We start from the raw sequence: 14,246 nt of genomic DNA on the forward strand, positions 1-14,246 counted from the left end.
AGAGCCACAGAAACTGGGATTCAGATCTCACTTCCCCGACTGACACTCTTTGTGACTTTGAGCAAGTCATTTTATCTCCCTCTTAAATGGTAAAGCTTTTGGGGGAAGAGGCTTCTTGTGCCTGAAAAGTGTTTTTTTTCCCCCTTTACATATCTTTAGAAGTCACAGTCCTGACGTCTGATCCTTCTCCCCCCTCCCCCTCCCCCATGCCAGCTGTGCTACTGAGAGCCCTGGAAGCGCTGCTGACTAGCAGTACCCACCTGATGAGAACTGGATCCATGGGCCACACGGGGTTTACAAACTGGGAACAGAAAGCACAAGGGGAATTAGTTTGACTTTTTTTTTTTTTTTTTTTCCGAGAGCCTGGGGATGAATTGTTTCGTTGCAGTGATCGGGAGGCCATAGGCCAGGACCTCTAGGGTCTCTGATTCCTGCACGCTAACTCACGTACACCCTGCTCTCAGTGTTGCGACGCAAAAGCGCACACTAGCGGGCAGGCACGTAGCCAGACAAATAAACCCCTAGAGAAGCAACGCCTGGTTTATTGCTGTGACTCTTCCCTGGGACGCTGAGCCGTGCCTGAGACGAGGGGCAGGCTTCGCGGGTAGAGACGGCGGCAAAGGCTGGGCGGGGTAAGAATTCCGCGCTTCTGACGTCACCACGGCCAGCTCCCCTCAGCCCCGCCCATGTGTTCTCAAGGTTTGGTTTTACTGCCTGTCACCGGGTTATGGAGCAGGTGAAGAGTCACTGACTCACTGAAAGGGAAGGTGAGCTGCTGCTTCCTTATGTGTCTTAGGATCTTGCTCTGGTCACCGGTCAGCACTTCAATGTAGGGTGGAGAGAAAATGCAATTGTCCGCTGTAAAAGGAAAAGCAGAATCACTCATGGCTGGTGCCCCCGGCTACCCAAGGACAGGAGCTTGCTCAGCTCTTTGGTGAACAGTTCGGGAAGAGAGGAGGCAGAAACGTATGTGGCTCTAGCATTGGGTTACTGACCCCGATATAGGGACTGCAGGTTCTGCAGGAGTCTGTAAGACTGAAAGCGATCCAAAAGTGTTCTCATGGCAGGGAGTGGATCCAGGAGGATGGTGCGGGACTCAGTCTCCAAATAGGCCTGAGAATCCCAAACAAGCCAAAGTTAGACCCAGTTCAGGCAAGAGCGAGCAAACTTCCCCACACTACGTTCATGCCCACCCTCTTGTCTGAGTATCAGCCCAGTAATTCTGGCACTGCTGCTGCCAGTATCAACCCCCAAGAGTCGTCTGCCTGCCTCAGTGAAACACCCCCCGCCCCCCATTACCTGGAAGCTTCGGATAAGGTGGTGAGACTGCAGATCATGTACGGATCCCACCATCAGATCTGAAAGTTTGTGGATAATGATGTCGAAGGGACCTTGGGAACTGAGGGGTTTACTGAGGTCAATCTAGGAAGAGAGAAAACAGAGACATGGGATGATGAGCAGTCCTCTGGCAACTGGGCCAGTGTGACTGTAAGTCAGAGAGGTGAGTAGTATTACAGGCTTTTTCACATGTTACACAGAAACACAGAACATGACAGCAGTTAAGGTCATATGGCCCATCCAATCTACCCAGCCACAGCTCCTGCTCAGCTTTATAGTCCCTTCCTCTACCTCAGAAATCCTCTGTGCTTGTCCCGTGCTTTCTTGAATTCTGATACTGACCTTGTCTCTTCCATCTCTACTGGGAGGCTGTTCCATGCATCTACCACCCTCTCTGTAAAGAAATGGACTATTCCTGAGTCCACCACCTTTCACTCTCATCCCGTGACCCTAGTTCTAGAACCTCCTTTCTATTCAAAGAGGTTCACCTTCTGAGCATTTACTCCTTGGAGGTATTTAAATATCTCTAACTCCCCTTTTGCTGCAGGATATACATGTTTAGATCTTTAAGTCTTTCTCCATATGTTTTATAATGAAGACTGTTGACCATTTTAGTAGCCACCCTCTGGACATGCTCTATTCAGTTTATATCCTTTTGAAGGTGTTGTCTTCACAGTTGTACACACTACTCTAAATGAGTTCTCCAGGATACAACCCCTGACCCTCCAGGCACTTCTACCGATGCACATAAAGTCTGTAAAAGCCAATCAAATAGATCAATAAACTTGACAATACCATAGAAAGAAAGGTCAAATACGTTGTAGGTGAGATGTTTTTATTTAACGAATGTTGCATATTTGTGATTATTTTTTGAGAACTGTGCTCTGCTCATCAGATCAGTGCAGAACTGATGAAGGTAGCAGATCTCTCCAAACCAAGCCTATAACTTATTTATTTATTTTTATTTTGATGTATCTAAATGGACTAACAAAGCAAGCGTGTGGCTTTATATTTAAAAAAAAATATCTCACAGAAATTAACAAGCTCCTCTGTGCCTGTCATTCATCAAACTGGTCATTAGGTGGCACTGCACCTCAGGCAGTATAACATGCAAATATACGTGCACTGATGCACCCAGAGCATGATATGTGTTCTCAGCCTAGCCCTGCACACACGCACACGTGTGAGTCCTGATTATTTTAACAGTGCCTCTTGAAATGTAGGTGCCAGCTGACATTGGGCATCACAAATTACCCTAGTTCTAGAACCTCCTTTCTATTCAAAGAGGTTCACCTTCTGAGCATTGCACGTACACAGGGATAATGATGTCAGCTGTGACATCACTCACTGCTCTGACCTGTGGTGTCATATGCATAGTGCAACACTCTCCACTTGCAGACCTTCCATGTGAGTAACCTTTTAGGTGCCAGGCCTAGTTTTCTGACAGTTCCCAACCTGAAGCATTCTGATCACACCTGGGAACTTTTAAATTACCCTGAGATTGTCAAGGTTTGGGGGGAGAGGGGAATTGTGTGCACAAGTTCTCTTATATGCATACAAACTAAAACACTCATATTTTCCATCTCATACGCATACATACTTTCCCCAACACATACTCACTCCTCTTATTCTCCTACACACAAACTCTCTCATACACATATGGAACGATTCCCCTATGAGGAAAGGCTAAAGGAGTTAGGCCTCTTCAGCTTAGAGAAGAGAAGGCTGAAGGGAGATATGATAGAGGTCTATAAAATAATGAGTGGAATGGCATGGTTAAATACAAATTGGTTGTTTACTCTTTCAAAAAGTACAAAGACTAAGGGACATGCAAGAAGTTACTAGGTAATATTTTAAGACAATTAGGAGAAAATATTTTTTTTATTCAATGCATAATTAAACTCTGGAATTCATTGCTAGAGGATTTGGTGAAACTGTTAGTGTAACTGGCTTTAAAAAAGGTTTAGAAAATTCCTGAAAGAAATGTTCATAAACCATTAGGGTGGATTTGGGGAAATCTACTACTTATCCCTGGGACAAGCAGCATAGAATCTAATGATCTTTTGGGATCCTACCAGGTACTTGTGACCTGGATTGGCCACTGTTGGAAATAGGAAACTAGGCTTGAAGGACCTTTGGCCTGACCAGGTATGGCAAATCTTATGTTCTTACTCATTTCTGTCCCTCCTCCACAAAACCACTCTCTCTCCCACATGCCCACTCACACTCTCACATACATACGTTCACTCACACTCCTACTTCTCTCCCCCTCTTGCACACACACACTCTCACTCATTCTCACATGCATGCTCATTCATGCTCTCTTCCCATCCTGAACCCATCAGGAGTGGCAGTTTCCTCCTCCTCCTCTCTTCTAGGCCTGCAATTTAGCAGCAGTTCCTCTTCCTTTGAGCCGCTGGGTGATGCAGCAGCCTCTTCTTCCTTTGAGCCCATGAGGTGATGCAACAGATCATCCTTCTGGCCCACGCAACCAAAAAGAAACCTACTGCTTTCAACTGTGTGGGCCACTGCTTCTTCATTTCCACTGGCATGGCCAGACGCCAGCCACACGACTGACTCATCTCCTCGCTCCCGCCCGCACAGCCAGGACAAAATCACCTGAGCCGTGCTGGGTGGTTCCTCATTCTACTTTGATTTTTTTTCCATGTTGGACTGGAGACCTAGCAACTTGTTTAGAATTCTGAAGTCTCCAGGTCATATCCAGAGAGTTGTCAGGTCTGATTCTGAGACCTGTAGTGATGATTTCAAATGGTAAAAGCAGAGACTACAAATATCACCATACCCTGGCATGCAAGTTTAAAAACCAGGTCTGGTCAGAAGTCTCCCTCCAGGAACTGGGTCACATGACAGCTCTTTGAAAAGGAATTCTGAATGGGTGCAGGCCGAGCTCTGGTCTGCTACTTGGGGTTTTCCCAGAATCCCTGGACGGGAGTAAACCCCTCGGATGGATCTGGACTCTAGAGGCACTGACCAGTGCAGTTTTTCTGTTTGGGATGAGGATTCATTCCGTCTCTTCCACAATCCATAACTTACCATTATGTAAAATCTAGCCAGGACTGGAACCAGACTTGCCTTTATCTGTGGACTTTGTCAGTAGCTGATAATTTATTCTACAAGCCTTATCTAAAGAGGCCCAACCTAACCCAACCAAGGTAAACATGAGCATCACTGATATGGGGCTGGCAGCTTCACACAGAGCAGTCACTCACCAGAAGAGATGCAGCCGCACACAAAACAGTCACTGCAGGAGACAGGCATATGCACTCCACGCAGAGCAATCACCCCAGGAGAGACAACCAAATGCAGAGTGGTGACCACAGAGAAGAGATCCAGACAGAGAGCAGAAGGTGGGGAGGGCGATGGAGGAAAAACCTGAAAAGGCATTCATTAATGTGAAAAGATTAGTGTCCAATTTACAGAGGAGAAAATACTTGAAGTGCTTGCAAAAATAAGAGTGGGATAAGGCCATGAGGACCCGATAGAGTAACCCAGGAACATCGGAAGGAGCAGGCAAGACAGGGTGCCAGGCTAGGGGGGAGGGGCACCATTTAGCCCAGCGACAGTCCTGGGGCCCATCTCAGGATACTGAAAGAGCTCAGTAAAGCACTGACTGCCCACTCCGAGTCCTCAAAGCTCAGTTCAACTTGTCTTTGCAGGACTGGAGGAGACCAGATGTGGCCCCCACACTACACAACAATTGAACCAAGGTTTGGAGGGACGAGGAGGCCAATACAAACCCTTCAGCCTAGCTTGAGTAGAGGACAAAACTATGGAATCAACACTAAAGAAAAGGAGAGCCCAGCCCCTTGAAGCAAGTAGGTTACAGGTCACCAAGGAGTATGGATCCAGAAAGGGACCTGGTTGAGTTCTTTCTTGAGCTACGGTGGACTTCAGTAAGGCTTCTGACACTCTTCTGCCTAGGAGCCTGGAAGCAAGTCAGATGGTGTTCGAGCAGGCCAGAAAGCTGAGGAACTGGAAGGAAAGTGGTAGTGAATGGAGTTCACACTCTAGAGAATGCAGTGACCGGGGGGTCTCCCAGGGCTTAGTGCTAGGCCCAGTTCTGGTCATTATTGTTATTAGCACAATTGCAGATGGACTTGAGGTAAAAAAAAAAAAAGATGCTTTTTGGTAGAGGATACAAAATCCTGTAATAGAGTAGACATGCTGGAAAAGGCATAAAAAAGTGAAAGACGACCTGAATAAACTGGAAAAGTGGTCAAGGATTTGGAAAAGGAGGTTCAGTGCCAAAAAAATGGTATATTTGGAGCACAAAAATCCATCAGCCATATATCATTTAGAAGGATAAGAACTGGAAACTGCTAGAGATCTGAGAGTGACCATTTCAGATGGCCTGAAAGTAGCCAACCAATCTAATAATGAATGCTCGGGCCCGTTAAGCAGAGGTATCATTACGGAAATGGAAGCAATATTGCTCTCGTGTAAATCACTGCTCAGACCCCTCCTCAAGTACTGTGCTGAGATCTGGACAGTGAGAGCATGGAAGCAGTGTGGAAGAGGGCTACTAAAATAATATAGGGTTTGCAACAGAGATCCAACCGAGACCTCCTAAATGTATTTGCTGGAGGAAAGAAGAGATGTGATAGAAACATTCAAATATTGTGCAGGCTTCAATAAATCACAGGAAGGGGACTGTTCCGGTTGCCCCCTCTCAGAAAAGTTATTCACTGACCAATACATCCAGCCGCCTGCAAACAGGTCACTAACATGCTGCGTGTCTCCAGGGGTCTGTTTCAGATATTATAATGTAGTATCATGTAGGTCTGATGGTAAGCTTAATATCAAGTGATAACCGCGTCCACCCTGGTTTCATATTAAGTAGGAGCATTAATCATTGTATCCCTAATGGGACCAGGTAGCAGGACATTAACTCCACCCCCTCCCCCCAACACACATTGCCTTCTCAGATCCCCCTGATACACACTAGACAACCGAACACCCTTCATGAACAATGGATCTCTGTACTACCTTCAAGTTCCTAATAAGAGCCACCCCTGACTCATCAATTGTTTATACTCTTTGTTTACTGCGTTCTTAGGCCTTTCTTTCCAGCAGTCTATGCTTCCAAGTTTACTATCCTTGTTGAATGTAACTTTGTTCTTCCTGTTCAAACTATTGTTTTTGTTACAGTTCCCCAATTCGATGTAAACCGATCTGATATGGTCATTTAACCATGAAGGTCGGTATAGAAAAAAGTGTTAAATAAATAAATAAATAAATAAATAAATAAATAAATTGTATAGGCTCCCAATTTCATTCAAAAGGCCAAGTGCTCACTGGTGTAGGTGACGTCATGTAAATCCCTGTTTTCTCTGCAGGTTAGTTTCAAAGGTATAGCTCCAGATCATGGCTGTAAACACATGAGGCATGTCAGGGTGTGATCTATCCTTGCATGTCCATTTACCTACACAGTATTTGGGTCCATAAAATACACCTCCTCTGCTATAACCAAAAAACACAGTGGAGGTAGGGTTTAAATGGAAGGTGATAGCAATAGGACAGTGACCACCAATCAGAGAATAAAGCCGGACAAAGTCCAAAACCATATTCTAGGCAGAAAATTAAACACACAAATGTTGCTGAGCTGGGGGAGGGAATACTTTATAGGAAAAGAACCCCGTCCCTCCTTACAGCCTTGTGCAAACACATAAAGGCATGCACAGACACAAACACTGAGAAAGAATGACACACATGACACACATGAAACACACACTCAACACACAATGCACAGACATACAAAACGTGCACCGAGAAGCAGACACACACGCACAGGCCGGTCGGTCTTGCTCTGCCGTCATGGACAATGTTCCCCCAGCTCCCCTGTACACCCTTCAGTTACAGAATGAGAAAGAAGAGTCACAAACAAAGGCACACGCAACACAGAGTCTGCACCCACCTCGGTGACTTCAAATCCTCGAGTTCTGTTAAAACAAAGACAAAACGTCCCATGTGAGCAGACAACCCAGAACCCAGGGCCAGGTGTAAGGCTTCATTACACAACAGCGTTAACAATTACCCGGGCCCCGGGTAATAAGCATTTTCCCCACGGACGCAAAATGGGAGAAAGCCTTTAGCACATGTGCCCCAAAGGAAGCAATTGCTTGTTTTCTACGTTTTCAATACCAATTGTTTTTGGAAAGCATTTTCTATAGGCAGTGGAAGGCAAATGCCCCTTGGACTTATGTGCCACCACATAGCCCCTACACCCACAAACGCCCCCTGGCAGGTGGAAGGAAAGGAGGGCATGAGACTGGGTAGAAGATGTTCCAGCGTTCAGCCAAGGGGGAGCCACACACCGGGGGCCTGGTGTCCTGCTGGAAACAGGGCATCATGTTTTTTTGAGAAATTATCCTGTTTTAAGCAAGAATAGGATGCACAATTGTCCTGCTTTGCAGTATGGACATGCAAGAAAAACAAAAGACTGAGTTTCACCTATGGCCAGGTCCAGGATTTTGAGGACAGGGATGCAGATTGGTCATCCACCTCCCCCTCTGTCTCAGCCTCTCTCTCTCCTACCATGGATCCTTCAGGCTTCCCCTCTACCTACCCATTTCTTTCTCTCTCTTTCTCTTCCCCCAGGATCTTCATCTTCTCTCCCTCAGGTTCCACACCTTCTCTTCCTTGCCCTTTGATTCATCACCCTCCTTCCATCTCCTCCTCCTCCTACTCCCTCCCCCAATGTTTCTTGCCATCTCTTCTTTTTAATATCCTGCCCACCACCCTTCCTCTTCCCCTCTCTTCCCCAGGGTCATTTCCATGTCTGTCCTCCCATCCTTTCCATTCTTCTCCATCTTTCCCTTCCCCCATGCTCAGGTTCCCCTCTCACTCCCCCTCTCCTCAGATTTATCTTGATCTCCCCCTCCTCTCCTGGTGCCTTTCAATTTCTTGAGGTACACTACTATTGTAGTGGCAGGCTAGCAACACAGGGCCAAGATGAGCCCAGGAAGCATAGGAGGGGAGGCGAGGTTACTCTGGTCCCAGGCTACTGGCCTGTCCTCACTGTCCCTCATCTGTCTGCAAGGAAGGAGGACAGGCAGCCATTTAAAGTGACAATGTTTGGTACAGCTTTTGCCAAGGGGGATGTCCTGCATCCTGGTCCCAGAAAACAACACAGAAGCCAATCCAACGTAGCAGCAATGCAACCAAAACAAAATTAGATCGGTGTCAGGAAATACTTTAATTAAAGGTAAAAACCAGTGCCCGACTCGGGCCGAGTTTCGCCCATACAATGTGGGCTCCTTCAGGGGCTATGGAGCTGTGAAGGAATTAACAATATTTGAATGGTCATCTTCTTTCTCACATTGCTCTTATATATATAAAACCCCTGAAGCAGCCCACATTGTATGGACGCGAGTCGGGCACTGGTTTTTACCTTTAATTAAAGTATTTCCTGACACCGATCTAATTTTGTTTTGGTTGCATTGCTGCATCCTGGGGATGACACAGATGTACGGCATCCGAAACGTCCCTCATCCACTGCCACCGTCCAGAGAGAAAGACTGAGTAGGGAAATGCAAGCCAGATGCCCAATGCCTTGAGGGTACCTTGCCTTTCTTGAAGCATCCTTCTAAACCTGCACCCTGCCATCCTGCACTGGGACCCTGTGCCTTGCCTTTGCATGTCCCAAGCCCTGCCTGCCTACCTCCCAGACCCTGCGCCCTGGCTTTATATGCCTGCTCCTGCAAAATTAATCTGATCGTAACATTCCCAACACTCCCAAATGCTGGAAAATGACCGAGCCCTGAAAATGCTTTCTGGAAAGTGCACATACAGAACCAGAAAAGAAGGTAAGAGAGAGGAAAAAACATTCATTGTAGGTGCTGTGTATGAGACAGGTGAATAAAGACGATCAGATGAAATGCTCAACGACCAGAGAGACTGAGACAGTCATGGGTAAAGACTGTGACTAAGCAAAAGTGTCAGAGAGACATGTGACAGTAAAAAATAGAGACAATGACTGGAGAGACCTCAGAGATACTGAGACCATCATAGACAGAGACAGTGAATAGAGAGAGCTCAATGGATAGAGAAAGTGATTGGAGAGACTGAGACTGTCATGGATAGAGATACTAACAGAAGAGACCTCAGAGACAGTGAGACAATCATGGATAGAGACTGGAGAGGCCTTGGACAGAGTGAAACAGTCCTGGATAGCGACAGGAGAGACCTCAGAAAGAATGAGATAGTTATGGACAGACAGTGATAGGAGGACCTCAGAGAGACTGAGCCAGTAAGAGGTAGAGAGACAATGACCTGCAGAGCTTTTCAAAGATGTGGAAGTTGAGTTTTCTCTTCTTCTTGTCATTAAGGCAGTAGCCGATCCGCTTTCTTTGTGTGCAGGTGGGCATGGTGCTGGCGCAGGCTCTCTCTCTGCTGCCGGATCCAGGTTAGTTATACACCTCCCTGCCAGGAGGAGGGAGGGACGGGCTCCTGGCACCGAAGGCTCAGCTCAGATCAGCTGATCGCCATAAATATTGATTCTTTATTTTAGTAACTACCTGAGGCAACAACCCTGCCTGATTCATCTAGGCAGGTAAAAGTATTTAAACAGCGAGTATTGCACACCCCTGCTGAAGCTCTGGCCCCTACAGCAGGGATTAGAGCTCATTTCACTGGTCCACCTCTCCCAAAGGGTTTATATCTGCTGCCAAAGCTCTTTGTCCCACAAGAGAGATCAGACCCCCCCCCCCCTGGTACAGCTCTGCCTAGGCCTCCCGCAAACACACAGCAAGGATTATACCCCATGTCAGAGCTCTGCTCGCCTCTTGCCCCATAGAAGTTATACCTTCTTCTAGAGCTCTTCTCATAAAAGCAGGTTTTACTAAAATGTTCTTTTTAATAAAAGCAGACTAGTTAGAGAATCACATGGGGACCGATTGCTTTCTACAGATGTATGTTAAATCTATATTGTCTGAACTGGTCCGGTTCACTCACTCTCTTTGACTGATTTGGAAGTACATGCAGCCAAAATGTGTGACTGTACATAGTCAGTGGTTAGAAATGGCCACAGACTTTAATAGCCAACTCAAAAATATGGCTACAATTTGAATAATCATGTGACATAAAAACATAAGAACATGCCATCCTGGGTCAGACCAAGGGTCCATCAAGCCCAGCATCCTGTTTCCAACAGAATGAGATGTCTCCAAGACATTATGTAGGCACCTCTACAGGGTGCCATTTAGGCAACAAAAGGACATTAAGATGGTTGTAATCTCCTGGTGCAAGAGCAGTTAAACACCTGTTTGCATAGAGGGGGGCCAAATAAACCACCCTGAACCACCCCCCCATCAGGCCCCCAGTTTGCTGATGAAGCAAACAGCTGGTCAGGCCATGGCCCACCCCATTCTGCTGCCTAGAAAGAGAAAGAGGAAATCTGGATTTTAGTCCAGTTTTCCCAAGTAAGGCTCAAGGTATCTTAACAGCATATTTTTTTTAATTCAGATACAAGAAATCCCTGTCCCTAAGACATTATGTAGGTAGTAGAGGCAACAGGAGCCAAAGTGACTTGCTCAAGTTCACAAGGAGTGTCAGTGGGGAATTTGAACTCTGGTATCCCTGGATCACAGCTTATTGCTCTAACCACTAGGGCCACACCTTCCATACAGCACGAATGGAAGCTACTTTCCAGGACATATGCCTAGGCTTTATACATGAATTCTCTCCAAAAAAATGCTCCAACAGGATCATCATGCACCCCCACCCTCACATGTCCTGAAAACATGCTGTGGCTAGGACACAAAAGTACAGCATCCTGTTTCCAACAGTGGCCAATCCAGGCCATAAGAACCTGGCAAGTACCCAAAAACTAAGTCTATTCCATGTTACCGTTGCTAGTAATAGCAGTGGCTATTTTCTAAGTCAACTTGATTAAGAGCAGGTAATGGACTTCTCCTCCAAGAACTTATCCGATCCTTTTTTAAACACAGCTATACTAACTGCACTAACCACATCCTCTGGCAACAAATTCCAGAGTTTAATTGTGCGTTGAGTGAAAAAGAACTTTTTCTGATTAGTTTTAAATGTGCCACATGCTAACTTCATGGAGTGCCCCCTAGTCTTTCTATTATCCGAAAGCGTAAATAACCGATTCACATTTACCCGTTCTAGACCTCTCATGATTTTAAACACCTCTATCATATCCCCCCTCAGTCGTCTCTTCTCCAAGCTGAAAAGTCCTAACCTCTTTAGTCTTTCCTCATAGGGGAGCTGTTCTTCCTCCTATGAGATTAATGTGCACGGACCTTGGGGTAATAGTGTCTGCGGATCTGAAGGTAGCGAAGCAATGTGACAAGTTCATAGCTAAATACAGAAGAATGCTGGGCTGCTTAGAGAGATGGATAACCAGTAAGAAAAATGAGGTGATGATGCCCTGGTACAGGGCCTTGGATGAGACCCCACCTGGAATATTATATTCAGTTCTGGAGAATTTATCTCAAAAAGGATAGAGACAAGAAGGAGGCGGTCCAGAGAAGGGCAATCAAAATGGTGTGGGGTCAGCATTAGAAGACTTATGAGGAGAGGCTGAAAGATCTGAATGGAGGAGGTGTAGGGGGAGATATGATGCAGACTTTCAGATACCTGAAAGGTTTTAATGATGCACAAACTTCAAACCTTTATTGTTGGAAAGGAAATAGTAGAACTAGGGGTCATGAGATGAAACTCTAGGGATGTGATTCCGAACCAACATCAGGAAATATTTCATCACAGAGAGGGTGGTGGATGCTCTCTCAGAAGAGGTGGTGAGGATAAAAACAGTCAATGAATTCAAAAGACATGGGATAAACACTGATGCTAAATATTGGAAGTAAAGAAAGGAGTGATTGGGGGTAACCTGCACGGAACGACAGGTACTACCAGAAGGAGCTTGCTTGCCAGACTGGATGGACCATTTGGTTTTTATTTGCCATCATTACTATGTTACTATTGTGAGTGTGAGTATTGTGTATGTGTGTGTATTTCTTCATATGGATATAACATTATATAATCACCTTTTTGTCCATGGTTTATGCCATTTAGTCTTGGCTTAAATATATTTTCACAGGCATCAAATATCACAATAGTTTTATCAGCTTTTGCTTTCATTGTGTGAACTGACTCCTTGGCCATATTTGGGACCATTTTTACATCTTTTCCCCATTTGAGGCAGTAATCAGACAAATGAGCATCCGTTGCTCCCAATAATTAGGATATTGAAGGAACAAATCTCCTGCTGGGTATTTTATTCAATTATTTAATGGGATATTTTATTTGTTCGGTCCTTTTTATACAAAAGTGCAGCTCATTAAACTGAATCTTTCTTCAAGAATAAATTAGCCAGGCCTCACCAGGCCTTTCTGAAAACTCCCGCCATTAGCTCAGGGCTTGTTTAATAATTTTGCTCCTAGTAAATTTATTTATTTATTTGTACATATTTTATATTCTGCCTTTTTGTCAGATTGAAGACTTCACTCCTGCAGCAGAAACTGAAACATGGCATGCAATCTAAAAAGGAAAGCTTGCATTTTTTAATATTTTGAAAATAGATGTGGTGCAAGTATTAAGGGAGCACTAAGCAAAAAAAATAAAAAATAAAAATATGGGACTATGATTAAAACAGTGGTTTTTCTCTGACAGCAGATTGTTGGCGTTTTTTCCCACATTCTGGTTGTCCCTTAAAAATTCAGTGAGTCATTTTGGGTTATTTGAATATTTGCACAGTTGTACAATACTGGTCTTCTTTTGGGAATATGGTATTTTTCGGGTTCTTTTGCGTGGAAACATAACTTGTTTAATATTATCATCAATGGAGATAATTCTTCAATAAGCATCTCCTTATTTCTATACAAGTCCTATTCCACATTCTCAAGGAAAGAAGGCTTATGGAGGGAGTAGGGATGAGAGGTGTGAATGTGCCCCTAATGACCACAATGATAAAGGGGATGGAACAGCTCCCCCAAGAGGAAAGGCTGAAGAGGTTAGGGCTGTTCAGCTTGAAGAAGAGATGGCTGGGGGGGGGGGGGGGGATATGATAGAGGTCTAGAATGGGCAGATATGAATCAGTTATTTACTCTTTCAGATAACAGAAGTACTAGGGGGCACTCCATGAAGTTAGCATGGGGCACATTTAAAATTAATCGGAGAAAATTATTTTTCACAAAATGCACAATTAAGCTCTGGAATTTGTTGCCAGAGGATGTGGTTAGTGCAGTTAGTATAGCTGTGTTTAAAAAAGGATTGGATAAGTTCTGGAGGAGAAGTCTATTACCTGCTATTAAGTTCACTTAGAGAATAGCCACTGCCATTAGCAATGGTAACATGGAATAGACTTAGTTTTTGGGTACTTGCCAGGTTCTTATGGCCTGGATTGGCCACTGTTGGAAACAGGATGCTGGGCTTGATGGACCCTTGGTCTGACCCAGCATGGCATGTTCTTATGTTCCCCATCACATACATCTCTTTTGGATTGCCGCACCCCAGATGTACGACTCTCTACTTCTTGTCATTGAATCCCAGCTGCCAAATCTTTGAACATTCTTCAAGCTTTCTTAAATCACTTTTCATTCTCTCTACTCCTTCCAGCATGTCCCTTCTGTTGCAGATCTTAGTATCATCTGCTATCAGACAAACTTTACCTTCTATCCCTTCTGCAATGTCACTCACAAAGATATTGAACAGGACCGATCCCAACACTGATCCCTGTGTCACTCCGTTTAACACAATTCTCTCTTCAGAGCAGGTTCTAGTTACTATTACACGTTGTCTCCTGTCAATCAACCAGTTTGTAATCTACGCCACCACCTTGGTGCTCACTCCCAAGCTTCTCATTTTATTCACAAGCCTCCTATGCAGGACCTTATCAAAAACTTTGCTGAAATCCAAATAAATCA

The 14,246-nt window shown here is 45.0% G+C and overlaps 1 protein-coding gene across 3 annotated transcripts in view; it reads right to left on the reverse strand.

Moving 5' to 3' along the window:
- The window catches only part of LOC115100974 (inositol-tetrakisphosphate 1-kinase-like), a 22,028-nt gene extending 12,289 nt beyond the window's left edge, over positions 1-9,739 (reverse strand). For all 3 annotated transcript variants that reach the window (XR_003859227.1, XM_029620106.1, XM_029620105.1), the window contains exons 1-6: positions 9,631-9,739; positions 7,274-7,298; positions 1,300-1,422; positions 996-1,113; positions 757-858; positions 261-301 (exon numbers count right to left, since the gene is read on the reverse strand). Coding sequence is in view for 2 of the 3 variants with exons in the window: in XM_029620106.1 (XP_029475966.1) it covers positions 261-301; positions 757-858; positions 996-1,113; positions 1,300-1,422; positions 7,274-7,298; positions 9,631-9,725 (504 nt within the window). In the remaining variant the exon portion in view is untranslated. The remainder of the gene's footprint in view (positions 1-260; positions 302-756; positions 859-995; positions 1,114-1,299; positions 1,423-7,273; positions 7,299-9,630) is intronic.
- Positions 9,740-14,246: the final 4,507 nt, after the last annotated feature.

This window comes from Rhinatrema bivittatum, chromosome 11 (genome assembly GCF_901001135.1).
Source record: "Rhinatrema bivittatum chromosome 11, aRhiBiv1.1, whole genome shotgun sequence".
NCBI lineage: Eukaryota > Metazoa > Chordata > Amphibia > Gymnophiona > Rhinatrematidae > Rhinatrema > Rhinatrema bivittatum.